The 26,482-nt window shown below is 53.1% G+C and overlaps 3 protein-coding genes across 3 annotated transcripts; 2 read left to right on the forward strand and 1 right to left on the reverse strand.

The window, feature by feature from the left end:
* Nucleotides 1–118: 118 nt before the first annotated feature.
* Nucleotides 119–17,221, forward strand: LPCAT3 (lysophosphatidylcholine acyltransferase 3). Its single transcript, XM_064155853.1, is given in 14 exon segments — nt 119–160; nt 162–315; nt 10,607–10,714; nt 10,836–10,942; nt 11,095–11,188; nt 11,299–11,336; nt 12,395–12,573; nt 12,949–13,057; nt 14,083–14,169; nt 14,428–14,594; nt 15,775–15,922; nt 16,392–16,550; nt 16,637–16,763; nt 16,882–17,221. Coding segments are annotated over 13 exon segments (1,509 nt in total). The 3' UTR covers nt 16,754–16,763; nt 16,882–17,221.
* A 200-nt stretch (nt 17,222–17,421) lies between these two features.
* On the reverse strand, nt 17,422–19,585 carry EMG1 (EMG1 N1-specific pseudouridine methyltransferase). Its single transcript, XM_064155855.1, has 6 exons — nt 19,447–19,585; nt 19,268–19,369; nt 18,818–18,959; nt 18,406–18,464; nt 18,078–18,227; nt 17,422–17,740 (listed from the first exon to the last, which is right to left on the reverse strand). Exons 1-6 carry the CDS (start codon nt 19,546–19,548, stop codon nt 17,627–17,629), a joined length of 669 nt encoding a protein of 222 aa, XP_064011925.1. The 5' UTR covers nt 19,549–19,585; the 3' UTR covers nt 17,422–17,626.
* Nucleotides 19,586–19,726: 141 nt separating this feature from the next.
* PHB2 (prohibitin 2) lies at nt 19,727–25,819 on the forward strand. The gene is made up of 8 exons (XM_064155854.1): nt 19,727–19,897; nt 19,987–20,071; nt 20,163–20,242; nt 20,343–20,527; nt 22,624–22,753; nt 23,173–23,276; nt 23,618–23,695; nt 24,235–25,819. Exons 1-8 carry the CDS (start codon nt 19,771–19,773, stop codon nt 24,313–24,315), a joined length of 870 nt encoding a protein of 289 aa, XP_064011924.1. The 5' UTR covers nt 19,727–19,770; the 3' UTR covers nt 24,316–25,819.
* Nucleotides 25,820–26,482: the final 663 nt, after the last annotated feature.

Here is a 26,482-nt window from a genome sequence, read left to right on the forward strand (position 1 = left end):
CCCGCGGCACCGCCCCCTCGCGGGGTAACCTTTGCCTTAGTGAGCGCAGGGCCCTGCCCCGCTGCCACCGTCTGCCCAATCGGAGGCGGCGGGGGGCGTGGCCGGCCCGGCGCAGCCAATGGGCGCGGAGGGGGCCGCGAGCGGTGCGGGGGCTGCGGTGGCTGGTGCTGCTGCCGGGTTCGAGGAGCTACCGGCCGGCGGGGCGGCCGGGGGAGAAGATGGCGGTGACGGGGTCCGGCTGGGGCCTGGCCCAGTTGGCCGAGGCCCTGGGCTCGTCAGAACAGGCACTGCGCCTCATCGTGTCCATCCTGATGGGTAAGGGCGCGGCGGTCCGAGGTGACTGGTCTGACACCCCGGGCAAGACACAGTGCTCGCCGTGGGTTCGGGCGACCCCCCGCCGCCGTGCTGCGTTGCGTGAAGCCGGGGCCAGGCAGCGCCTTAACGGCGCGGAACCGCACCTGTATCAGCGCCGCCGTGCAAGGCCACGTGTGTGCGCGGAACCGGCGGGCGAACGCCCCACCACAACCGGCCTCGCCTCGGCCTGGGCCAGCCCGACCGACGGAGGGTGGGTCGGAGTGGGAGACTCCCGCTCTCCCGGTGGAGAGGGGGAGTCTGCTGTGAGGCGAGCCGCTGGGTTCCGCGGCCGCAGGAAGCCGGGGTGTGGTGCTGGCGGGCTGCCGGTGAGAGGGGTGCAGGCTCGCCTCGTCCCTCGGCTGAGGCGAGGGGCGGAGAGCGAGCCTGGCTCCGAGACCTGTGGAGCCGGTCCCCGTGGTGCTGGCGCTCGGCGTGTTTTGAAACAAGTGCGCTTTTGGGCTGTGCCGTGGAGCGGTGTTTTGGGCGCAAGAACTTTGTTTGGAGTTGTTTCGCTGTCTTTGCGTGAGCGGCAGGTGCTGCGTGTGCGCCCAGTTACCCGGGAGCGTGTGTCTGGAGGGGTGCAGCCTTAGGAAGCTCCGCAACCCCTACGAGATGTCGCCCTGCCCGAGTGCCAGGGAGGTCTGTGCCGGGAGACATCGTTGGTGTCTGCAGGAATCGCGGCAGTGTGCGGGAGTGGCCTGTCATCACAAGGGCTAGCAGGTGGCGTGAGCAAAGCCTGCGAGCTCAGTAGCCAGAACTGGGCTGTTGCGCTGTGCTCCCGCTGCAGTGTGAAGCGCGTTGCGAAACGCGCTGGTCCTGCTTATCTGAACGCGAGATAGTTAAATCACATGGCCAGTGGTTAAGGCAGGGCTAGAGTTGTGATGTGGGCTAACAGCTGAGGGGGAGGTTATAGCTCCCAAAACATTAATTCAGTTGTATCTATACGTGCTATCTAAATAAATCTCTGCAGATCACCAATGAAGCATTGGGTTCGGAAAGCTTTGGGTAGTGTAATGACCTAGCAGAAAGGCAGTACAAGCTTTTGTCTGGAGTTAAACCACTCTTCTGTAAACAAGAGAAAATGAAGTAATAGGAGACATAAACAGGACACACACACACGTAAGGCAGTGCTAACGAGTCTAGCAGCTCCTCACAGCTGAACAGGAAAAGTCCCACTTGCCTTGCTCTCACCTCTCCTTCTCTGGTACTTTGACTGCAGTCTGATTGAATTGGCTTGTCTGGCGGAGACCTAAACTGGAAAAAGCAGATAGTTTACTTCCAGGCTAGTCAGCTGAACCAGCCAAGGGACTAGTCTAACAAGGGTGGGTGCCGTCGAGGTGTTACAAAGCCTGTGGGGAAGCAAACACCTACAGCAGACAGATGCCTTTGCAGGATGTACTTTGACCATGCAGTCAGAGTTCCTTCTTGCTTCTAACCAGCACTAAGCTGGGACACAGCCTTGGCAAGCTGTTTTCTGCTCGATGTCTTGTGGGTGAGCCAGACCACTTCTTTGAAATGAACCACAGGTAGTGATGGTCTTAATGACAGGAAGATAATGCCCACTGCAGCCAATGGAGTCATCAAGTGTGAGAGTCGTGAGTGTTGTCACAAGTGTTCCACATGCAGTGGTGGCACTGAGCTGGTGCAGTGTCCCTTCCTGAGGAAGGCCACAGTCTAACTTATGTAAAGTCTTCAGGGGTCTTTTTAATGTGTGTTAAAAGCCCAGGGGTCAGGGACTAGGAACCTACTGGCACCTCTTCCCCTTGCATACCTAAAATGTCCACCACACCAGGGGACAGAGCTGCACGTTGCCCTGTGCTTTCTCAGCAGCTTGGGGTCTTTTCATTACATGCAACTGAAGGCATAACTTCAGGTGGAAGGGTGGAAGGTGTCAAGGCATGCAAAACAGCCTTACCTGTAGCTTGGCTTTCTTGCAGGTCATTTAGGTTGAGCCGCTCAGACAGAGGGGGTTAACTCCTGCTTTCCTGGCGACTCACCCAGTGTAGCTCTACATTAAAAGGAAGGACCAAGCAGTACTCCAAAGCTACCTGAGGGGAGAGAGAGAACCTTGCCCCAGCGCTAGCAGAGAAGTGTTCATTTAATTGCAGCTTAGCTCACAATCCTTTTAATGTGACCGAAAGCCTTAAGCCTGTTACTAATGCAGTTAGCACTGATGCCTGCTGCACAGGGTGGCATGGGGTGTAATGAAAGGCATTTCTAAAACCTGGCAGTGGCATTAGGATGGCCAACACAGGGCTTTTCCTTCACGTCCTCCCTTTCAGAGGTTTGCTGAGATTCAGGAGCAGAGTTATTTTGGTTGTCTGCAGCTAATATTGCTGCATTACTCCAGGACAGGACCCTGAGGGTGAAGGGCAGTCCACTACTCCAAAGATGAATTCAAAAATCATTGCCTCTTTCTCCCTCTGTGGTGCACTTTACCATCCACGCTGTGCAGTTCTGCTGCAACAGCTGTTTCCAGGGTTTCAGTGTTCAGGAGTTCACCAGAAACTGGTAAAAATAGCCCTCTGAAAAAAGAGAAAGATGCAAAGGACTTTGCAACTTCTTATACTGACTTCTGGAGAAAGCTGAATTATTGCTGAAGAACCAACCTGAATGGATTCTCTTGATTCAGAATAAGTGCACACATAGCCATGGTCTGAAATAACCCCAAGGAGTAATTTAAAACTGCTGAGAGTCTGCCACTACTGAAAAGAAAACAATGGAATGCAGGGGAGAATGAGGAGGAAGGAAGAGCAACCAAGAACAAAAATTGGACACTGAATTTCCTCAATGAACAAGTGAAGCCTGTGACAGCACGTTGCTGAGCAAATTCTGGGGGTTTTAGTCATGGCTTTGTGCTTAGATCAGAGGCACTTTCCATGGAGCCTGCAGCTTTGAAGCAAAAAGCAGAGCTGGAGTTGGGTCCATTACGCAGCCTGTACAAGATTAAAAACTTGCCTCCTGCTTCCCCTGGGTGAAAATCTGCATAAACAACCTTTGAGGAAACGAGGCTGTCATTTGGCAACACCAGCAGCAGGACTTGAAGCACAGTTCCTGGAGCCTGCCATTGGAGGATGTAGTCTGCCGATGTCTCCCAGCCGTAGGGAAATGTCTCTGGAGAGATGTGCTCTGCTTTGCATTCTTGACTAGGTGCAGGGCCCAGTGCTCCCCCAGGAGAAACCCTGTCTTTAGGTCAGCAGTGATCTCAGCTGTGTACTGCCAGGCTTCCTTCCTGGGTGCCAGGGTAAGTGATCTGAACCAGTGTGGTCCTGGCCTCTTGGTGGAGGAAAGGAAGGAGCCCCTCCAGCAATGTGAAGGCAAGAGGAGGATTGCTGTGCTGCTGCTCTTGTCCTCCCTTGCAAGGAGGCAGATTTCTCTCTTGTTCTTACCACTCCAAGTGTAAGCCAGGACACAGGAGGCCTCGTGGCACTGTGTATTTAGGACTTCATGTTGATCATGTTTTTTTGCATGACTCTGTGGTGCTGAAGAACTGAAGATCCTTATCTGGGCATACCACTACACAGTGGCCTGCAACCTACCTGGCACAGTCTGCTGCGTAATATGGAGGGTGGCCAACATTCTGTGTACAACCCTGAACCAGACCTGCCAGGAAGTGCACCGTGGAAGTGTTCCCTCATCTACAGACAGAGCAGTGACCTGCAGAAAGTGCCATGTTCCTGCTGAGTAGGTGCCAGAAACCATCTGCTTTGTTTGCAAGCAGTCCCACGTCCTCACCTACCTCACCATTTGTTTTAGATCCTGTGCACATTCTTGCTCTCTGCATCCTGCAGGCTTTTAAGCTCAGTGAAATTCTCCCTGTGGTCACCCATAGATGATGACTTATCCCAGTCAGGTTCCTGGCTGGTCAGCCAGGCAAGAACCTTACTGAAGGGGAGGAAATGACTTTTTAAATGGATAAGATGTGGGAGAAGCTGTAAGAGGCAGCACTGTCCCATCACAGGTGCTAAACCCAGCCCTGTGACAGAGCATTCATGTGCTGCTTTGTTTAAACTCTCAACTTCAAGCACATCTTGCTCCTGAAACAATAGAAGAGAGCACTGCCTGGTGCTGGACACTTACTTTGTCTGCAGGTAAAATGGTGCAGTAGGAGCAGATCTGCAGGGCAGAGCTGTTTGTGTGCAGTACTGATGGGGCTTGGGTGTTTGCTTTGGATCTGTTTCAGCCTGGTCCTAGGAGCTGAGCACTCATTGGAGAGTATTTCCATTTCAGCTTCTGCTGAGAAGAGCCCTGTTCACATGCTTTGGGACAGTCCTTCCTGGGCAGCCTGTTCCAGAGTCTCACCACCGTGTACTGGAGAACTTGTTCTTAAGACCCAGTGTGAACCCATTGTCCCTCAGCTTCAAACCATTCCCCCTTGTCCTGACTCTAGACAGCCTCATAAAAAGTCTCTCTGCAGCCTTCCTGTAGGATCCCTTCAGACACTAGAAGGCAGTTCTAAGGTTCCCCCAGAGTCTTCTCTTCTCCAGGCTGCACAACCCCAGCTCCCTCAGCCTGTCCTCATAGCAGAGATGCTCCAGCCCTTGGACCATGTCTGTGCCCTCCCCTGGACTCACTCCAGTAGCTCTGTGTCCTTATGCTGGAGACCCCAGAACTGGATGCAGTATTGAAGTTGGGGTCTCAGCAGAGCAGGGCAAAGGGGCAGAATCTGCTCTCTTGCCCTGCTGACCACACTCCTCTTGATGCAGCCCAGCACAAGAATGCCTTCTAGGCTGCAAGAGTTCACGGTGAGCTTCCTCTCAATCAGTCCACGTGGGTCTTGTCTTCAGAGCTGTCTATGCTGGACTTCATGATCTTAGTGGTGGGACTTAATGATCTTAAAGGTTTTTCCAACCTCAACAATTCTGTGATGGTGTGTCTGTGCATCCCATCCAGACTTACACAAGGTGTGGGACATTAGCAGCATTACAGACAGGTAGAGAGAATGCCTTTGACATCAAAACACCAGGTAAGGCTTCTCTCTGAACACCTCTTTTTCCTCTTCCCTTCCTTTTAGTTTTAGCATCTCATCAGAAAAAGGGGAGCACTGATCTGCTGGATGCTAACAGAGGTGCAGTTAACTGATAAGCAACAGGGAGAAATAGTCTGATCTGCTCTCTTGATGATGAAACAGAGCTGATGCAGATAAAGAGGAATAAAGAGAGCAGAGATGAAAAGAATGTTTCTGGTGTTCTTATTTGCAGCTTCATCTCTGGAAAAGGCAGGCACCTTCATCACCTGTTCCAGAAGATGGCAAACTTGACAGTGCTATTTTTGTGTGGAGTTCAGGGAGCTTCCCTCCTGCCTGATCCAGCCTCTTCCTCATTTACTACTACTGCTCAGGTTCTTGTACCTAAGCTCAGGTGTTGTGTCCATTGGTCTCCATAATGGCTATGGCCAAGAAGCTGATCTTGTCCTTTGCTTCCAGTGCTGGGGTTCCCTTAACCAATGATCATCCTCTTGTTCCTGTGAAGTTCTGAAAACACAAACCACAAAAGCAGGAGGAATTTGGCAGCAGCAGCAGATCTCTGCTGTTTTGTCCCTTTTATGTCAATTGCTAATACCCTTCTATAGAGGGAGGCAAAAGTTATCTCCATGGTGCACCGAGAAGGAGAATGCCTTTGGAGCAGAGGGTCACCTTCTGTTTTCACCTTCTGTTTTCACCAAGGCAGTCTCCAGCCTTGGTCTGCTCTGCCTGAGTGGGCTCTGAAAGAGGACTTTGGCAGACTGGGGGCTGCTCTGCAGTGTCCCTCAGCAGCAAGGAGCAGGGTCTTCAGTCCTGCTGCTTCCGAATGGCAAAAGCAAAGCAGCACAGCATCCTGCTGCTGACGTATCCAAGTGTGACAGCAAGCTTGCCAGGAGGCAGTGATAACTTTGCAACCTGCTTCTCTGCTTCTGCTGTGCTAATTCAGGCTGCTTCAAGAGCACTAGTGGGGTGAGAGTCCTCCTTTGCAGTCAGTAGCAATAGCTTGTTATTAATAGTTTATCAGTGTTCCAAAGCACACAGGCCACGGTGTGGCTGCTGATACTCGGTGCCCAACGCTGCTGGGAGTTAAAGTTCACACCTGCAATGTGCAACTGGCCCAGTTGTAAAGCTGAGAAGGTTACCTGGTGTGCAGCTAAAGTGTAACTAAATTGCAGCCTAGAGTCGCTGTGGCAATCAGAAGAATTTAGGCTGACATTGTGACTTTTGAACCGGAACAGCAGCCCTGTAAGTGCAGGACCAGGGGGGTTGGATCTGTGGCTTTCTGAAAACACCTCTGCTGTGTACATTAGCAGCTCTCTGTTTGCAAGGGCTTCTCATTCTCTTTCCTTCAGAGAAGTGCCCAATCCACCGTACGACTTCAGCGTGGTTGGGAGGGACCGCCAGAGATCATCCAGTGCAACCCACCTGCCAGAGCAGGGTCATAGAATCATCCAGGTTGGAAGACTTCTCCAAGTTCATCCAGTCCAACCTAGCACCCAGCCCTAGCCAGTCAACCAGACCATGGCACTGAGTGCCTCATCCAGTCTGTTCTTGAACACCTCCAGGGATGGTGACTCCACCACCTCCCTGGGCAGCCCATTCCAATGCCAATCACTCTCTCTGCCAACAACTTCCTCCTCCTCCTACCATCCAGCCTAGACCTCCCCCAGCACAACTTGAGACTGTGTCCCCTTGTTCTATTGCTGGTTGCCTGGCAGAAGAGACCAACCCCCACCTGGCTACAGCCTCCCTTCAGGTAGTTGTAGACAGCAATGAGGACCCCCCCGAGCCTTCTCCAGGCTGCACACCCCCAGCTCCCTCAGCCTCTCCTCATAGGGTTTGTGTTCCAGGCCCCTCACCAGCTTTGTTGCCCTTCTCTGGACACATTCCAGCACCTCAACATCTCTCCTGAATTGAGGAGCCCAGAACTGGACACAGCACTCAAGGTGTGGCCTGACCAGTGCTGAGTACAGGGGCAGAGTAACCTCCCTCATCCTACTGGCCACACTCCTCCTGATCCAGGCCAGGATGCCATTGGCTCTCTTGCCCACCTGGGCACACTGCTGCCTCATCTTCAGCTACTCTCTACCAGCACCCCCAGGTCCCTTTCTTTCTGGCTGCTCTCAGCCACTCTATTCCCAGTCTGTAGCACTGCTTGGGGTTGTTGTGGCCAAAGTGCAGAACCCTGCACTTGTCCTTGTTAAATCTCATCCCATTGGCCTCTGCCCACCCATCCAGCCTGTCCAGGTCCCTGTGCAGGGCTCTCCTACCCTGCAATGCAGGATCTCCTTTGTAGAGCTTAAAAGAAGCATGCCAGACAAGTGAGAGAGGAGGAGCATTTGGGGATGGGGGAAAAGAAATACATTTTCTGGGTTTCAGAGGTTTGAAATAGACTATTTAATTCTGTCTACACAAATGGCCAGAGGCAAAAAACAGGTTGGGGTTGTTTGTTTCTTTTCCCCCCCCCACCAATGACAATGGAATGTTTTGCAGAACTGTGCTAATTTTGGTGAGAGTGGGAAACCCTTGAAAATGCACTTTTAAAACTGTACAGATTGACAAACAGCAAGAAACTGAGCTTTTGGTATTGCTGATCTGATTTTTCTCTCTCTTGCTGAAAAGGGGGAGAAATACTATTTCACAGTAAAGCACAGGACTGTAACTTTTTGGATCTAAAATGATGGTTACTCTCCAGACTGTTTTTTGTAAAGCACTTAGAATCATGGAATCAGTCAGGATTGGAAGGGACCACAAAGATCATCCAGTTCCAACCCCTCTGCCATGGGCAGGGACATCCTACCCTAGATCAGGCTGGCCAGAGCCCCATCCAGCCTGGCCTTAAACACCTCCAGCCATGGGGCCTCAACCACCTCCCTGGGGAACCCATTCCAGCCTCTCACCACTCTCATGCTGAACAACTTCCTCCTCACCTCCACTCTGAACCTACCCATCTCCAGCTTCGCTCCACTCCCCCTAGTCCTGTCACTCCCTCTCATAGAATCATAGAATCATAGAATCAACCAGGTTGGAAGAGACCTCCAAGATCATCCAGGCCAACCTAGCACCCAGCCCTAACCAGTCAACCAGACCATGGCACTAAGTGCCTCAGCCAGGCTCTTCTTGAAGACCCCCAGGGACGGTGCCTCCTCCACCACCTCCCTGGGCAGCCCATTCCAATGCCAATCACTCTCTCTGGGAAGAACTTCTTCCTAACATCCAGCCTATACCTACCCTGGCACAACTTGAGACTGTGTCCCCTTGTTCTATTGCTGGTTACCTGGGAGAAGAGGCCACCCCCACCTGGCTACAATGTCCCTTCAGGTAGTTGTAGACAGTAATAAGATCACCCCTGAGCCTCCTCTTCTCCAGGCTAAACAGGCCCAGCTCCCTCAGCCTCTCCTTATAAGGTTTGTGTTCCAGGTCCCTCACCAGCTTTGTTGCCCTTCTCTGGACATGTTCCAGCACCTCAACATCTTTCTTGAATTGAGGGGCCCAGATTTCACCAAGCCAACTGTTAACGTTCCTTGGGTGTTTTTCCCCACGTGCCAATTTTCCTGGTGAAGTTTTTCATAAGCATTAAAACTCAGCAGGAAAACTGGCATGTGAGTAAGCAGCCCTCACCTGCATGTATTCCTGAGCAGAAGGCTGGGAGACAAAACTGCTGCTTTTGTTGTGGTGGTCTCATTCTGGGAGTTCCTCCTGCATCCCCGCAGAGCCTGTGCAAGGAACTGCCTTTGCCAGTTCCCTCTTTCCCTCCCAGCTGCTGCCCAGGGAAGCAGTGGAGGACTGGGGCAGAAGTGCACATCAGGCAACAAGAAGAACGCCGCGTAAAAAGCGTGGAGGTGCAGGAAGGGAAAGGGATGCTTTGGGGAAGGCATCTCCTGATGGAATTTGGAGCTGCTGCTGTGGCAGGGAAGAGCAGGCTGGATGAGCAGGAGTGAGGTTGCCAGGCTCTGTGGGTGAAGGGCTGTGGTATGCAGGACTGGCTGGCCACTTGGACCAGGGAAGCAGCCTGTGGCATGGAAACCAGCGAGGAACACCAGAGAAATGAAGGGGAACAAGGAGGTAGGGCGGACCAAAGGAGGGGTGACAAGGGGCCAAGGCAGTGGGGAGCAGCAGCTTGGTTTCAAGAAGCAGCAGGTACACCTCTGGGCTCAGCAGAATCTGCAGTTTGGGAAGTAGAAGGGAGCCCCAGAGTCCCAAATTCTGGGACTTCTTCCCAAGGGATTTGGTACCCTCAAAACGTCTCCAGTCACACCTCAGCCTGCTAGCACTGACAGACTGCAAACCATGTACTTGTTTAAGGAACCTGGGATTAAAGCTGGGCCACGCCATGGACACACCTCCTCTGCAGCAGGAGTGGGGAATGACTTTTTTAGGCCAATGTATTGGTGTTGGCCAGAAAATTTCCCCCCTCTCCTTTCTTTCTTTCTTTGTTTTGACTCCAGCACCTCGTCCTATTTCCTGTATGGTCTCAGGATTTGGGAATGAATCAGAGACTAAAGTGAGATTCCTGGAGTTCAGCATTATCCCTCTCGTGGACTGAATGAGGCCAGAAACTGTCACCTCCATGCCAACTTGGCTAGAATTATGTTCCTGTTACTTTCTTCAGTGTAATCTAAGAGTAATTCACCTGGCAGCTGTCTGCCAGGATGGAAATGCAGCGTCAGGAGTGCTCGCTGTGGTGCTGCTGCTGCTGCTGTGTCTCTGTCAAGGACATGTTCCTAGTAGCACATTCTAGAAAGCTCTAATCTGGCACTCCAAGGAGGACATGGAGAGGCTGGAGCAAGTGCAGAGAAGGGCAAGAGAGCTGGTGAAGGGTGTGGAGAACAGGTCTGGTGAGGAGCAGCTTAGGGAACTGGGGTTGTTTAGCCTTCGTAAGAGGAGGCTGAGGGCAGACCTCATCACCCTCTGTAAGTCCTTGAAAGGAGGTTGGAGATAGGTTGGGGGTTGGTCTCTTCCCACATGCAACAGTGTGTCAGGACAAGAGGAAACAGCCTCAGGTGGTGCCAAGGGAGGCTTAGGTTGGATATTAGGAAAAATACTGGAAGAGGCTGCCCAGGTGGAGTCACCATCCCTGGAGGTGTTTTAAAGATGCATGGATGTGGTGCTGAGTGATGTGGCTTAGCAGCCGTGGTGGGATTGTGAGCTCCAGGTGAGTGGTTGGACTTGATGACCTCAAAAGTCTCTTCCTACCTCCACAGTTCTGTGGTTCTGTGGGCTATTGGGAGTGCCTGTCCACCAATCTACAACTCCTTCATCTTTTTCCTCTATCTTTTTTCTCCTCAGGATATCCTTTTGCCTTGTTCCAGCGCTACTTCCTCTTCCAGAAGGAGACCTACCTCATCCACCTCTACAACATCTTCACAGGACTCTCAATTGCTTACTTCAATTTTGGTAAGAGGCATTTGGGAAGAGAAGAGCTGCCCAGCCTAGGATGTGCTGTGGTTTGGGAGGACCTGTTGTGGGGAAGGATACTGCTTCTGTTTAATCCCTCTCTCTCTTTCCTGTCCCACAGGGATGCAATTTTTTCATTCCCTGCTCTGTGTCCTAATCCAGTTCCTCATCCTGAGACTCATGGGTCGCACAGTCACTGCCATCTTCACCACCTTCTGCTTTCAGATGGTAAAGCTCTTTCTTGCTGCGTTGGTTTGTAGAAAGGAGCCCCCTGTTCAGTTTTGCATATCCCAGTGGCAACTATGGGTGGAAGAGCTGGAGACAGATGAAAAGCAGCTGGAGGAATGAGTTTGGATAACCCACACAATGATTTTTTTCAGACATACCTTATGGCTGGGTATTACTGCACAGCCACCGAGCGCTACGACATCAAGTGGACAATGCCACACTGTGTCTTAACACTCAAGTTGATTGGTGAGTGACACCTCCCTCCTATGGCAAGGCATGCCTCAGGGAAGGGAGGAGTGCTTGCTCAGCCCAAACAGCCCAGCACAGGGCCTCCAATAACTGTTTCTCACCTCTAGGTCTGGCCATTGATTACTACGATGGAGGAAAAGATCCGGTGAGTAGGACACCATTTCTCATTCCTTCCTCCTCCCCTCTTTCCTGCCATTCCAGTGAGCTGGAGGTCAGAAAAGCTCAAAGCGTGTCAGTTAGCCAGCAAAGCTCAAAGCACATGAGTTAGCCAGCTGCCTTCATTTCTTGGTAAAAGCCATAGCTGAGAAGGGAGCCTCCATGAGTGTCTGAGGGCACTAAATCCTGGGGTGGAAAGAAGTCATTTGGAACAGAGACAGCAGCGTTTACAGATGGACAAAAATGTATCCATTACACAGGAATATTTTTCTGCCCCCTTCCGAATCCTCACCATCTCCTTCCCCCAGACTTGTTGCTTTAGGTTCCCAGTGCTGTGTCTTGTCAGTGGTGTGCCTTTAAGCTGCAGACCATCAGCACTAGATCTCACTTTCCATGGATCTCCATTCCCACCTCTTTCCTTTGTTTAGCCTCACCACATCTCTGAGCATGGTTGCCCCTTAGCATTTGTTAGGGCCCTGTTGGTAGAGCAGATGAAACAGGGAGAGAAGTTGCACAACACAACACGTGGGAGAGGGCAGGACATTTGCTACAGTCTCTTAATCCTATTCCAAGCATGTGCATTCTTCACCTCCTGTTTGGAGGCTGAGTCTTTAAGCATCCACAGGGTCACTGGTGACTGCAAGAAATCTAGGAGGAGCTGAAAGTTCCTAGGCTGAAGTTTCTAGCATTTAAAAGAGAATGACTTCTTGCATCAAGAAGTAGGAACTGTAGGACAAAGGTCTTGTAGATGCAGTGCAGTCAAGGCTGGGATGGGTCAGAGTGCTTTGCAATGCCTGTTGTGGCAGGGCTGCGTGTCAGTAGATCACTTCCACCTCTGGAGCTCTGCAGGAGGCTTCAACCACTGGGTCTTGTTCAGAGAGGTTGGGGAGGGCTGGGGAGAGGAGTGGATGTGAAGGATGAAGTGGGAAATTCCATGTCCACGGAGAGCAAGAACTGAGAGCATTAAGGAGGGGGCCTGAGGAGGTCAGATCCAGAGCCAGGGTGAGATTCCCTGGGGTGATGTTAATGCCTCTGCCTTTGGTACAGGAGCTCCTGACCCCTGAGCAGCGGCGATTTGCTGTCCGGAGAGTTCCTACCTTGCTGGAGGTCTCAGGATTCTCCTATTTCTATGGTGCCTTCATGGTGGGGCCTCAGTTCTCCATGACAGACTACCAGAAGCTGGCAAGGGGTGAGATGACTGACGTCCAAGGCCAGAGACCCAACAGGTAATGAAAAGCCACTTAGCTCCTCACCTCCCTAAGCTCCCGCCACCCGTTCCCTGCAGCAGAAGGCCTTCCCTGCACACTAAAGTAGTGTGACCAGAAATGATTTCTGAGGTGAGGCTGTCCTTCAAAAGCTGCTCAGAGCTCTCTGAACAATGGCCTAGCATCGCTCCAGGGCATGAATAGCAACCATCTGACCGGGTCCCAACCTCGTGTTAGCACCGTGGCTTCCAAATGGAGCCGTCTGCTGCAGTGGAACGTGGTAGCTCCCTGTTGCTGTCTCCCCTGCCTCTTCTTCTCTACTTCTGTCTTTAAAATGATGAGTTTGATGTTGTCTTCTGAAGGCTTTTCTCTGACCTGCATGTTTTTCTTTGTCAGTTTTGTGCCTGCTCTCAAGCGCCTGAGTTTGGGCCTGGTGTTTCTAGTGACCTACACCTTGGCAAGCCTGTATGTCTCTGATGACTACCTCATCTCAGATGATTACATGGTATGGATTCATTTGCAGCTGTGGGGTGGGGAAGGATTCCATTGTCTAGTGGGCACTGGATCAGGAGAATTAATTCTGAAGAACTCGTCTAGTTGCTACCTTTTGTTCTTGGAACACCTCACACCTGTATTTCTGACCTTCCAGTGACCTTCCATGTCAGCCTCACACGCAGAGAACTTCACTTGAGTAACTTGCAATGTGCCCTGATGGCCAAGATAGCCAAGGGCATCCTGGGGTGCATTAGAAGAGCTGTGGTGAGTAGGTTGAGAGAGGTTCTCCTCCCTCTCTACTCCGCCCTAGTGAGGCCACATCTGGAACACTGAGTCCAGCACTGGGCCCCTTAGTTCAAGACTGACCTCAGGGAACTGCTTGAGATTGTCCAGCACAGAGCCGCAAAAGTGCTGAAGGCAGAGGAACATCTCCCTGCTGAGGACAGGCTGAGGGAGCTGGGGCTCTTGAGCTGGGAGCAGAGCAGCCTGAGGGGTGACCTCAGTCATGTTTATCAAGATGTGCAGGGCAGTGTGAGGAGGACAGAGCCAGGCTCTGCTCAGGGATGTGCAGTGATAGGAGAAGGGGCAGTGGGTGCAAGCTGGAGCAGAGGAGGCTCTGTGTGAACAAAAGGAGAAACTTTTTCACTGTGAGGGTGGCAGAGCCCTGGAGCAGGCTGCCCAGAGAGGTTGTGGAGTCTCCTCCTTTGGAGACATTCGAAACCCGCCTGGATGTGTTCCTGTGTGACCTGCTCTGGGTGATGCTGCTGTGGCAGGGGAGCTAGACTGGATGATCTTTGGAAGTTCCTTCCAACCCCTGACATTCTGTGGCCCTGTGAAATGAGGGTGTAAGTTCCACAGCGTGGCCCAGTGTCACTGAAGGCAGAAGGATGTGTTTGCAATGCAAAAGACTCAGCAGCAGTCCCAACACAGACATCAGGTTCAAGCAAAAAGTGATGAGATCTCATTCACCTCCTCTCATCATTGCCACTTGACTGCAGTTGTAGTTTTCATCCTGTTTCCCCCTTCTCTCTGCAGGAGAAGCCTCTCTGGTTCCGCTGTGGCTACATCATGATCTGGGGCAAAATTATCCTCTACAAATATGTCACTTGCTGGCTCGTTACGGTGAGTCCAGAGGTCACTCCTGGGAGGAGAAATGAGCAGAGGTTGCACCTTGGCAGCCACTTGGCATGCTCTTGGGCTTAGCACCCAGGGGAAGTAATTCGAACACCTGGAGAGCAGGGCAGGCCAGGGCAGTGTGCGCTGTGCTGGCCAAGGCCAACTCAAAAGCCAGCAGCCATTTGTTCCACCTGCAGTGCTGCTTTCACTCGGAGCTGCCCCAGCCCTGCTTCCTTCATCTTGCTTGTGACTCTTCTCCCGTAGGAAGGCGTTTGCATCCTGGTTGGTCTGGGGTACAATGGGAAGGATCAGAGTGGGAAGCCCTTGTGGGATGCCTGTGCCAACATGAAGGTCTGGCTGTATGAGACAACCCCTCTGTTCACAGGGACCATTGCTTCCTTCAACATCAACACCAACGCCTGGGTGGCCCGGTGAGCAGGACACGATTCCCCTTCTGCAACCTCTGACTAACATCTGGGTCAGCAGAGCCAAGCTTTTAGGTGCCAGGGAGCAGTAGAGGAAGCAGCAGGTTTCAGTTCCTACACTTTTTCTTCCACGTTGTGCTGCAGTGACATAGGAAAGGTTTCTGGGCTGGCTAGACCTTGTCCCTCAGTCTGAGAAGGCAGGTTGTTAAGAAAGGCAAGCAGCTGATGGCAGCAGAAGAGGCTACAACAGGACAGCCTTGTCAGCCAGCCACAGAACTGCCTCAACTGCTTCTGCTTCTTGCATCACATCTCTTGCTGCTCCATGCAGTGACTCAGCTGAGTTCTGGTTCAGTGCTTGCTGGGACATACAAAGGAACTGTAATATGTAACTCCTGTTGTGGCCAAGGGCATTTGGGGGTGGATTAGAAGGGCTGTCGTGAGTAGGTCCAGAGAAGTTCTCTTCCCCCCCCTCTACTCTGCCCTGGTGAGGCCACATCTGGAATATTGTGTCCAGCTCTGGGCCACTCAGTTCAAGAAGGACCTCAGGGAACTGCTTGAGATTGTCCAGCACAGAGCCACAAAAGTGCTGAAGGCAGAGGAACATCTCCCTGCTGAGGACAGGCTGAGGGAGCTGGGAGCAGAGCAGCCTGAGGGGTGACCTCAGTCATGTCTATCAAGATGTGCAGGGCAGTGTGAGGAGGACAGAGCCAGGCTCTGCTCAGGGATGTGCAGTGATAGGACAAGGGGCAGTGGCTGCAAGCTGGAGCAGAGGAGGCTCTGTGTGAACAAAAGGAGCGTTTTGGTTTTCTCTGTGAGGGTGGCAGAGCCCTGGAGCAGGCTGCCCAGAGAGGTTGTGGAGTCTCCTCCTTTGGAGACATTCCAAACCTGCCTGGATGTGTTCCTGTGTGACCTGCCCTAGGTGATGCTGCTCTGGCAGGGCGTTTAGACTGGATGATCTTTGGAAGTTCCTTCCAACCCCTGGCATTCTGTGGTGATTTGGGTGTGCATTGTTGGACAGAGCTCCTCTCCCCATTAGCATTTAAGACAAAGGCCAAGGTGATTTTTTGCTCTAGTGAGGGGAGCTCTCTGTAGCTGTCACCACAGGGTGCATCCCTTGGGCCCTGCACAACTGCCACGGAGAAGGAAGACACAAACTGTTAAGTGCTTTGTTTCTTCTCCGCTCTAGCTACATCTTCAAGCGTCTGAAGTTCCTGGGTAACAAACTGCTGTCACAGGCACTGGCCCTGTTCTTCCTGGCCATTTGGCACGGGCTGCACTCTGGCTACCTGGTGTGCTTTCAGATGGAGCTGCTCATAGTCATCGTTGAGAGACAGGTGAGCTTCTAGGGACTGACAGAGTGGAGAAGCCCTGTGTCAGCCTTTCCTCAGCTGCCACCCTCGAGGCTTTAGTGAGATGAAGCCTGATAAACAGCCACTCACTTTGGAAGGGATTTTCAAACACAACATGGTTTTGATCTCAGCAGTTTGGTGGGCTGCTGGCTTCTGCATAGGCAAGCCACACATGTACTGCAGAATTGGAGAACTTTGCAGAGGAGTAGTGGGCAACTGAGGTGCCTGGCAGCTGGAAAGACTGAAGGATAAGCACGAGCTGAATTCCCAGTCCTGAAGGCACAACATTTTCTCTTTAAACTGGGATTCTGTAAACTAAACTTTAAGCAGGAAGGGGTGCTTGTCTCAAAACCTGGCTAAACAGCTTCCTGAAATGATTGTGACACAGCTGGGTAGGTAACTTTGGTGCCAGAGCCTGCAGCTGTAGGAGGGGAATTTGTGTTTTTTAACTCAGGTGATCAATCTGGTTCGGGACAGCCCTCCTCTGAACGCCCTGGCCTCCATCACTGCCTTGCAGCCCCTCTTCTATGTGCTGCAGCAGGCTATCCACTGGATGTTCATGGGTTACTCTCTGGTGCCATTTTGCCTTTTCACTTGGGACAAATGGATGAAGGTATTCAGTAACTGCAACCACTCCCTTTCCCTCCATCCCCTCTCACTTGTGCTCACTGCTCCTTACCCCTGCCTTGCCCTTCACAGGTGTACAGGTCTGTTTATTTCTGTGGCCATGTGCTGTTCCTCACCTTGCTGCTGGTGCTGCCTTACATTCGCAAATCGATTGTGCCACGAAAAGAAAAGCTAAAGAGGGCAGAATAACAGCCCAGAGGTAAGGCTGCACTCAGAAAAACCCCTGCTTGGACTGGGGAAGTAAAGCAAGGCAGCAGTGTTCCACCCTCCCATGGCGAGAGGCAGCCATAAACCAAACCAGGCACCTTTTTTTCCAGATTGTATCACCTGTGCATTTGTAGGAGTCGATTCCAAACTCCGGAGCAGAGTCCCCTGCCAGCTCTGCCGTGCTGTGCGACTTTGATCCAACGCGAGGAGGGGGAAGGAGGAAGCCCAGGGTCGGAGACCCTGCAGGAGGCGCGGAGCGAGGCTCCCCGCTCGCCACCCTCCGCCTGTTGCCTTATCTCTCTGCCGCCCTCCCGTGGACACTCGTGGCTCTCCCGCTACCAGATGATTGCGAAGCCCTCCGAGGCGGATCGGGCTGCACTGGGCTTGGAGCCACCACCTGACTTTTCTACGTTTGTCATCCGAGATAAAAGTTGCTCCTGGTATTTTTCATATCGGCTTCAGCTCCTTTCCTCTTGAGCGCCTCGGTGTGAACTGTGGCACACCACCCAGCAAAGGGATTCTGCAGGAGTGAGCAACGTCAGCTGCAGGGTGAGAGTTTCAGTTCCGTGACAAACTTGGGCCGAGTCCCTGCTCTGAAGGGATGGAGGCTGCTCATGTATGAGACATGAAAGTAAAATACACAAGCACTCTTCACCAAAGTGACCTTTAATGGAAGAACAAGGTCGATGGGGCAGTCCTTTTGAAGTCTCACTGTGCCAGGAGCTCTGCAAGGTTGAAATTAAAGCCTTTTTCCCTTCAAGAGCCCAAGTTGCACCAGGTCAACACCCAAGTAAAAAGAGTCTTTCCAGAACATGGAGTCACTGTACAAAAGTCCACCCTGCCAGCAGTAGCAGCTCACACTACTCCCCAAGCTTCCTCAAAGGCAGTAGTAATTTTAGCACAGGTCAAGGCAGCAGAGAGGGGATAATTGCTGATAGAGACCATTTTTTCTGTGTAGTCAACACTGACCTAGGGGAAGACAGGGGAAAAAAAACAACAAAACACAACATTATTAAGCTCCAAGTTTTCCCTTAGCCCCATCTGTCTTAGGTGGAAAGACACAGTATTCTTCCAGCAGGAAAGCTGCCAGCCCTTCTCTAGTGCTCTCTCTTGGGAGGGAGAAAAGTCCCAAGTGTTGAAGGATTCAGTGGGCCATATTTTGACAAACCCATCTAGGGGGAGAAGAGAGGTGGGACAGAGAGGACCATGCTTACAAAATAAAGAAAAATGCCCCATGCTCCTAACAAGACCAAAATCAATGCTGACAACATTGTTACAACCCCAAATAAGGCATGGGTGCACTTACTGAACCATGGGCAAAAGCTCCCACAACAATGGCAACTGGGTCTGCTGCAGGAGCCAGCTGACGCAGATCTGACACCTTGGGAGCTGCAAAAGAGGTCCCTATCTTCATACAGCCCACAGGGAGGTGATCACTCACTGGGTTTTTAATGACCTGCAGAAAGTCAGTAGAGGTGCAGAGGTTAAAAACTTTGCCACCCAGGTAATGCCACTGCTTGTTCAGAAAGACCCAAACAAACCCCCCAAGATGAAAACAACCAGATTAATCACCCCATCGCCCCTAGCCGCAGCTCAGCAGCGCTGCAGCACACCTGTGAACAGTCAGTGTTTACCTTCAGCAGTTTCTGAGGCCCATCAGCTGCTCGGACACTGAGCTTGTGCAGCAACTGAACTGACAAGAGAAGAAATGAACCTGAGTTGGCTGTTCTTTTGCTGCTGGAATACTATTCCCTACCTGGTGGTCTGAGCTGAAGTAGATAAAAAGCCAATCTTCAGTGTCCCTAGCACCATCTACTTCAGCCCTAAGAACTATTCAGGCCACTCTGCTGCTAGCACAGCCTCATGCAGGTACTCCCTACTGTGTTAAGGACTGATTCTGGAACTTGGAGAAAGCCACTTCTGCTTCTCTTTCCTTTACTCACCCGCTCTGGGAAGTTGATGCAACTTCCTAACTCTTCCCTGAGCTCCCCTCCTAAGCACTGCAGTGTGCCACGTTGTGGCTGGTAGAAGTTTTGAATCACTTACCCATGAGACCACAGAACCGATCAAAAGTTCTTGGGATTCTTGTCTGGGGATTGACTTCGATTAGAACATTCTTCTGGGTGTGGATGTAAACCTGCAGGAGGCCAGCCCGGTTCAGCGGGCTGTCCATGAGCATCAGGAGGCTCTGGAATAGGGAAGCACAGCAGTAGCAACAGAAAAAGGCACAAGAGAGGAGAGACTCTCGGAAAAATTGAGCCTTAGCGCTCATGAACATAGAGGGGGCCGATGCTGAGGCAGGAAGGCGTTCACCGGGCTCCGGCAGCTGCACTGCAGTGCCAAGCGGCAGTAATCCCACACCTAGCCAGCGACTGACTGCAAGCCGGGACCACAGCGGGGAGGCCAAGCGCGAACACCTTCCAAGGGCGCAGGCAGACGCCCCGGCCCGAGGGAGCGCCGCTGCAGCCGCCGGGCGCCGCCCGCGTCCCGCCGTACCTGGTGGGCGATGTCGGGCCGCACCTCCGCGGGGTCCCGGCCGCTCCGCAGCAGCAGCGCCTTGTGCTTGTCGCAGTTGAGCAGCTCGAACGTCTTCCCCACCTGCGGCCAGAGCACACACGGGTGGGCAGAGGCTCCCGCGCCGCCGCTAGCGCAGCCGCAGCCCCTACCGCCCGCACCTTCACCGTCTCCAGGCTCGCCCCCTCCAGCACCACCAGCAGCCGCCGCTGCCCGCGGGGCCGCTTGAGCGCAGGCGAAGCCTCCTCCCGGGGCGACGCCATTTTGTCCCCGCCGCGAGGCGCCGGAGCAGCAGCGGCGCCGCCCCCGCGCCGCCCCCCGCCCAAAATGGCGCTGCAGCGCACCGCTCTCTGCTCCGGGCGGGCTCACTTCCGGAGCGCGGGGCGGGACGGGGCGGGGCGCGCCGCCCCCCCGCGGCTTCCCGACGGAGCACTTTGGCCGCGGCAGCTTCCGGTGTCCTTCCCGGCGGGGAGCGCGGCGCGGCCATGGCGCAGAACCTGAAGGACCTGGCGGGGCGGCTGCCCGCCGGGCCCCGCGGCGTGGGCACTGCCCTCAAGCTGCTGCTGGGCGCCGGCGCCCTGGCCTACGGCGTCCGCGAGTCTGTCTTCATCGGTGAGTCCCGCCCCGGCCGCCCTCCCGCCCCGCGCCCGCCGCCCTGGCTGCCCTGGCTGCCGCGCTGACCGCGCTGCTTCTCTCCGCAGTGGAGGGTGGCCAGAGAGCCATCTTCTTCAACCGCATCGGCGGCGTGCAGCAGGACACCATCCTCGCCGAGGGGCTCCACTTCAGGTAGGGCCGCGCCCCGTGCCCCGCGCCGCTGCGGGGCCAGCCCCGGGGCGCTGCGGGTCCCCGCGCGGTAACGCGCCCCTGCCCTCCCTAGGATCCCCTGGTTCCAGTACCCTATCATCTACGACATCCGGGCCAGGCCGCGCAAGATCTCCTCCCCCACGGGCTCCAAAGGTGAGAGGGGCCCCGCAGCCGAGCACGAGGCGCGGGCGGCTGCGCGGGGCAGGAGGGCAGCGGCGGTGCGGGCCCTGCCCATTCCTGTTCCCCTCTTCAGACCTGCAGATGGTGAACATTTCGCTGCGCGTCCTCACACGCCCCAACGCTGCAGAGCTGCCCAGCATGTACCAGCGCCTGGGCCTGGACTACGAGGAGCGTGTGCTGCCTTCCATCGTTAATGAGGTGCTCAAGAGCGTGGTGGCCAAGTTTAACGCGTCACAGCTCATCACCCAGAGAGCCCAGGTAGGCTGCTCCGGAGACTTGCGCTTACGTGGTGAAGAACAAGCGGAGTGTGGCGGTGGGGAATGTTGTAACAGGTGAAGAGTGAATATGTTAGGCTGCTGGATAATATGGCCAAATGGAAAGGATGAGAAACTCGATCTCTCTTGCTGTTTGAACGTAATGCAGGTCTGGCTGCTAAGATTATGTTGGTAGGTTCTGAGAGGAAAACTGGATTAGTTGCTCTGCTCAGTGATGTCCAGTGACAGGACAAGGGGCAATGGGCACGAGCTGGAGCAGAGGAGGTTCCGTGGGAACATAAGGAGAAACTTTGTGAGGTTCCCAGAGCCCCGGAGCAGGCTGCTCAGAGTGGTTGTGCAGTCTCCTCTGGAGACTTCCCAAACCCACCTGGATGCATTCCTGTATGACCTGCCCTAGGTGATGCTGCTGTGGCAGGGAGGTTGGACTGGATGATCTTTAGAGGTCTCTTCCAACCCCTGACATTCTGTGATGCTGTGTGTAGAGGGTGCAGAACTCCACCATGGAGTAGTGATGAGGGTATTGTAATTTGCACATACTGAAAGTGTTAGTAACGAGAAGAAAATGAAGTCCCCCCTTTCACAAAGCTACATGCTGCAGTTCACACAGGAAAGGTTCCTGGCATTGTGTGAGACTTATGCTTGGAAGCAGCTGCAGTCAAGTAAAGACAGGTGCTGGCTGGTCAGGTACGTGACAGACACGGTAGCTGGCATTGCTGTGTAAGTCAGCATTTACTGCAGGGCTTCTCAGCCTGGCTGCAAAAAGGTGCTGGTAGTGTAAAGGTGGAATAAAGCACATAGCACCAACAGCTGTCCAAAGAGAAGTGAAGGAGCCAGGCTCCACCAATAGCTGCAGTGATGAAGCGAGGTGAGATGTGAATTAAAAAGTTGAGGGCACCCAAAAGCGAATATGGTGCGACTGACAAAGTGCAAACAGTGATGACTGCAAGGTGCATAGAGCAACGCTGTCAAAATGTGTGGGGACTGCAGAAGTGGATGTGGTGGGATGGCAGAGAGAGGCTTCCAGAAGGACTTTTAGTTTCCTAACTTGAACTGTGTAGCAGCAACTCTTACGTGTGTTGTAGTATGGCTTTGAAAGCGTGAGGTGTAGGAGTGCAGCAGTTTGAGAGGCAGCAGGTTCACAGGAGCTGTTCACGTCTGTGCCTAGGGTTTGGTTTAGGTAATAATGCCTCTCTTAGGCTAGGGTGGAGAGTTGGGCAGGAAGAAGTTGAATGGCATTCAACAAGTCCAAGGGTACAGTCTGCATCTGGGAAAGGACAACCCCATGGACCAGTAGAGGTTAGGGACGGACCTGTTGGAGAGCAGCTCTGGGGAAAGGGACGTGGGACATCGTGGTCCAGAAGGATGCCCATGAGCCGGCATTGTGCCCTGGTGGACAAGAAGGCCAAGAGCATCTTGAGGTGCATTAAAAGGGCTGTGCTGAGCAGGTCAGGAGAGGTTCTCCTGCTCCTCTACTCTGGTGAGGCCACATCTGGAATATTGTGTCTGCCCCTCAGTTCAAGAAGGACCTCAGGGAACTACTTGAAAGTGTCCCATGCAAAGCCATAAAGATGGTGAAGACAGTGGAACACTTCCCTGCTAAGGACAGGCTGAGGGAGCTGGGGCTCTTGAGCTGGGAGCAGAGCAGCCTGAGTGGTGTCCTTAGTCATGTTTGTCAAGATGTGCAGGGCAGTGTGAGGAGGACAGAGCCAGGCTCTGCTCAGAGATGTCCAATGACAGGACAAGGGGCACTGGGTGCAAGCTGGAGCAGAGGAGCTTCCATGGGAACAGAAGGAAAAAAAATTTACTGTGAGGGTGACAGAGGCCTGGAGCAGGCTGCCCAGAGAGGTTGTGGAGTCTCCTCTGGAGACATTCCCAACCCACCTGGATGCATTCCTGTGTGACCTGCCCTAGGTGGTGCTAGTGGGGCTGGACGGGATGATCTCTAGAGGTCCCTTCTAGCCACTGGCGTTCTGTGATGCTGTGTGAATGAGCAGTGAGGAGCACTCCAGATTCACTTGTGCAGTGCACAACCAGTGAGAAGCAGCCTGTGGCTATCAGTCCCTTTGCTGTTTGTTTCAGGTGTCTCTGCTCATCAGGCGAGAGCTGACGGAGCGAGCCAAGGACTTCAGCCTCATCCTGGACGATGTGGCCATCACAGAGCTGAGCTTCAGTCGTGAATACACAGCAGCTGTGGAGGCCAAGCAAGTGGGTGAGTGCAACTGCTGCCTTTTCCCTGAGTTACTAAACAAGGGAGTGAAGTTGGGTTAGTGTGGCACTGCTGTCACACTGGTACAGAATAGAGTTCTGAGTCTCAGCCTCCTCAGCAGCAGAACAGAACGCCTTGTTTTACACTAGTATCTGACACTTGGGTTTGAGCTGATGGGGTAGACCTGCAGAGGAACTGAGTTTCCAAGGTTGGGGCTCCTCTTCAAGCTGGGGCACTGTCTGGGTCTGCATACTGTTGGTTTTAAGAGCAGGTAAAGTACCTTTAGGGATGTCTCACACCTGTCAATACAGCCCCAGAATACTGTCAGCTCTTCCAGAAGCAGAGTGCTCCCTCTCAGCTGGAGGGATCTGGTGGAAGGCTCTGAAGATCTGCTTCTAATGCTTTTGGTGTTCTGTCTGCAGCCCAGCAGGAAGCACAGCGTGCACAGTTTCTGGTGGAGAAGGCCAAGCAGGAACAGAAGCAGAAGATTGTTCAGGCTGAAGGGGAAGCCACAGCTGCCAAGATGATATCCTGCTTTGGGACCTTTTGTGGGACATAGTTAGACAGTCCTTGGATCTGATACATTGGGCTCATACTTAGGAGACTTAGCAGGTGACAACTGGAATTAGGTCACTGTCATCTGTCTTGGCTGGAGCGAGGTCTGCCTGAGGGTACAGGCCAGGAGCCTCCACTCCCTGTGCCAGGTTTGACTTGTGTTGGCTGCGTGTGTCTATAACCCAGGATGCCACTCTTGATGCGGGGAGGCTCAAGGGACAGAGATTGCTTTTCCCCTAAGATACTTGATGCCATGCACTGGGGAGATTACTTCTGACAGCAGGTTCTTCCTTAACTGCTGCCCCTCTGCACCTCGGTGAAGCTCTCAGCAGGAATCCAGGCTACATCAAGCTGCGCAAGATCCGAGCCGCTCAAAACATCTCCAAAACGGTGAGCCCTGGGCACGGGATGGCCTCTGTCCTGCTGCAGTCCCCTGCTGTCCTCCCAGCCCCACAGCCACATGATGAGGTTAAGGCGAATGTGACCCGCCCTGTCCTAGGACTTGCTCTTGCCCAGCCTTTCTCTGCTCAGATTGAGCTTCAGCTTTAGCGTGCGGTGATCAGCAGTTTGAGGTGAAGCTAGGAGTCTGTGCCCTCACTATGACACAGCTAGATCTACATCAGATTCCATCACCCACTCTCAGCTGCAGCCACCAAAAGCTCCTGGTTTCCTGCAGGCTGAGGAAGGGGAACAGGCAGGGGTGGAATGCAAGGTCTTTGACAGGGACAGAATGAGCACTTCTGTAAGGAAGTCTGATGGCTCTGGGCTGGGAGCTCAGGGAGGGGCAGGTTTGGTTTGGGGAACTGCATTGACTGAACCAAGACCTTAACTGAAAGATGTGCTGTGTCTGCCAGTGGAGAGGGGTTCTCAGTAGTGCTGTTCCTCCATGTGCACTGACTCCTCTGTGCTATTTTTGATGTCTCTTGCAGATTGCAGGCTCACAGAACCGTGTGTACCTCACAGCAGACAACTTGGTACTGAACCTGCAGGACGAGGGCTTCACCAGGTAAAGGGGCCAGGGAGCTGCATTCATCTGCACCCTATCTGTCAAGCTAGTCCACTTCCTGGAGCTGTCTCGGGATCTTTCCTCTTGAGAGGAGCCTGATTCCAGAGGACACAGCCTCGGGAGGGAGCAGTCTGACTGAAACAGACATTTTGGTTAACTCTGATCAATTTCTCTTGTTTTTCTCTTCCCCCTCAATGCATCTCCTGCCACACAGAGGAAGGTAAGGCATTGTTTGTTGTGATCCTTTTGGTAGCACTTGGAAGCAGGGTGGTGATGGCCGCCTAGTGCCTGGTGTGGTTCTGGCTTGGGCCTTTCTGGACATAGGAACTTTATTTCCTCTTTGTCTCAGTGCCTGGGGAAACTTAGGGCCTTCCTCACAAGGAGCACACAAATTTCAGCGTCCAGCAGGAGACAGGTGGTAGTTGGAGCACTGTGTCTGGCCATAAGAACCTTACATGAGAAAGGCAGGTGTAGTTAAGGAGCATGTTCTGGTCTGTTCTGCACAAGCAGGGCATCCTGTACCTAGGAATGTGCGTTGGCTTGGAGGAGCTTTGGGAAAAGTAGCTTTTGGTACTGCCCAAAAGCTTCTCCAGCCCATGCTAGCAAACCTCATTTCCTGCCTTCAGAGCTGGCAGGAGTGTGGTGGCTTTGCCTAATCTGTGCAGTGTTTACTGGACAAGGCAATGCCAGCTGAGCTCACAGTTGGCAGATAAGAGATGGGATTGTTTAGAAGCCAGAAGGAACCAGAGATGGTTTCTCTTCTGTGGAGTCTGACTATAAAATAAGGATTTCTGACCTCTGACCAGGTTCTGATTTATTCATCCCAGAAGGCTTTAAGGGGCTTTGGAAAAAAAAGTAAAGAGGAAGGATGTGGAAGTCCAGGTCCTCTGACTACCACCTCACAGCCACAAGTCTGTAGTGAGGATCTGGTCCAGCTTTGCTCCTGCCGTCTGGACTAATGGCTGTCTTTTGTCTCCTTGCAGTGACAGTCTCCTACTCAAACAAGGGAAGAAATGAACCAAGCTAAAGCTTCCTGGAACTGGCAGCGCTGCCCAGCAGAGGATCGGAGTGAGGAGCATTGACCTCCTTCCTTTACCATTGTTTGCCCTGATTCCAAGTTGCAGTAGCCTCTGCTCTGTGGTGACCCAGTTCTGGGGCTGGGCTCTTCCTCCTCCTTCACTCCCCCAGTTAAGTTTGTGGAGGTAGAGAGGGGGCTTACTGATACTACCCCCCTGGCTAGAGTAATGAATTCATTAATTTTAGGTTTCTCTAGGGTCAAATGAGAATTCTTTTTGGCCAACTGAGGGAGTTCTGCTGCCATCAGCACCAGCCTCTTTTTTTTTTCTAGTAAATTTTGTTTCTCTTTCAATCTTGCTCCCAAGAGAAGCTGGGACTGACTTCAGGGCAATGTCATTCAACAGGTGCCTGCTGCTGCTGGAACATCTTTGTGTCACTGTCTGTTCAGTGATTCTTTCAAACATTTGTAAAATTAAACCCCACCAACTTTACAGAGTGTCTGGGTCTGCCTGGTGCCTGAGGAGTCTGTACAGGGGGAGGTGTAGGGTGGGTGGGTGACAGCCCAGTGCCTGCCTCGCTCAGACCCCAGCACTTGAACTGCAGCTGCTTAGCAAAATGTATGGGGAGTAGGTTAAGACCAGGCTGGATCAGGCCTTGAGCAGCCAGGTCTAGTTGAGAGGTGTCCCTGCCCATGGTGCAGAGGTTGGAGTAGATGGTCTCAGGTCTAGGATTCTATGAATCGTTAAGATCGGAAAAGACCTCTTGAGATCATGAAGTCCAAGCACCAGCCCCACACCACCCTACCCAGTAACCCATGCATATATACTTTATGAACACCTCCAGGGATGATGGCTGCACCCCCTCCCTGGGGAGCCTGTTTCAACCCCTAGCCCCTCTTGCAGTGATGACATTTTTCCCAATGTCCAACCTAACCTCCCCTGGTGCAGCTTGAGGCCATTTACTCTAATCCTGTCTCTAGTACTAAAAGGATACCTACCCTCAGCCTCACGCCAGCCTCCTTGCAGGGAGCAATAAGGTCTCCCCTTCTCCAGGCTAACTAGCCCCAGTTCCTTCAGCCACATCTCACCAGACCTGCTCTACAGTACAGCTACACTCCAGAGAAATTGGAGGACAAAAACCTTGTGGGGCTGAGT

Source organism: Pogoniulus pusillus, chromosome 15, assembly GCF_015220805.1.
Source record: "Pogoniulus pusillus isolate bPogPus1 chromosome 15, bPogPus1.pri, whole genome shotgun sequence".
Taxonomy (NCBI): domain Eukaryota; kingdom Metazoa; phylum Chordata; class Aves; order Piciformes; family Lybiidae; genus Pogoniulus; species Pogoniulus pusillus.

Bases quoted from the DNA above. Each gene is read 5' to 3' on its own strand.
- EMG1 (XM_064155855.1), bottom strand. From the start codon at position 19,548: ATGGCGTCGCCCCGGGAGGAGGCTTCGCCTGCGCTCAAGCGGCCCCGC. The intron at 19,370-19,446 runs GTGCGGGCGGTA...CTCTGGCCGCAG, and splicing joins CGAGCCTGGAGACGGTGAAG to GTGGGGAAGACGTTCGAGCT. The intron at 18,465-18,817 runs GTAAGTGATTCA...TTCTCTTGTCAG, and splicing joins TCGGTTCTGTGGTCTCATGG to TTCAGTTGCTGCACAAGCTC.
- PHB2 (XM_064155854.1), top strand. From the start codon at position 19,771: ATGGCGCAGAACCTGAAGGACCTGGCGGGGCGGCTGCCCGCCGGGCCC. The intron at 19,898-19,986 runs GTGAGTCCCGCC...TTCTCTCCGCAG, and splicing joins CCGCGAGTCTGTCTTCATCG to TGGAGGGTGGCCAGAGAGCC. The intron at 23,277-23,617 runs ATATCCTGCTTT...GCCCCTCTGCAC, and splicing joins AAGCCACAGCTGCCAAGATG to CTCGGTGAAGCTCTCAGCAG.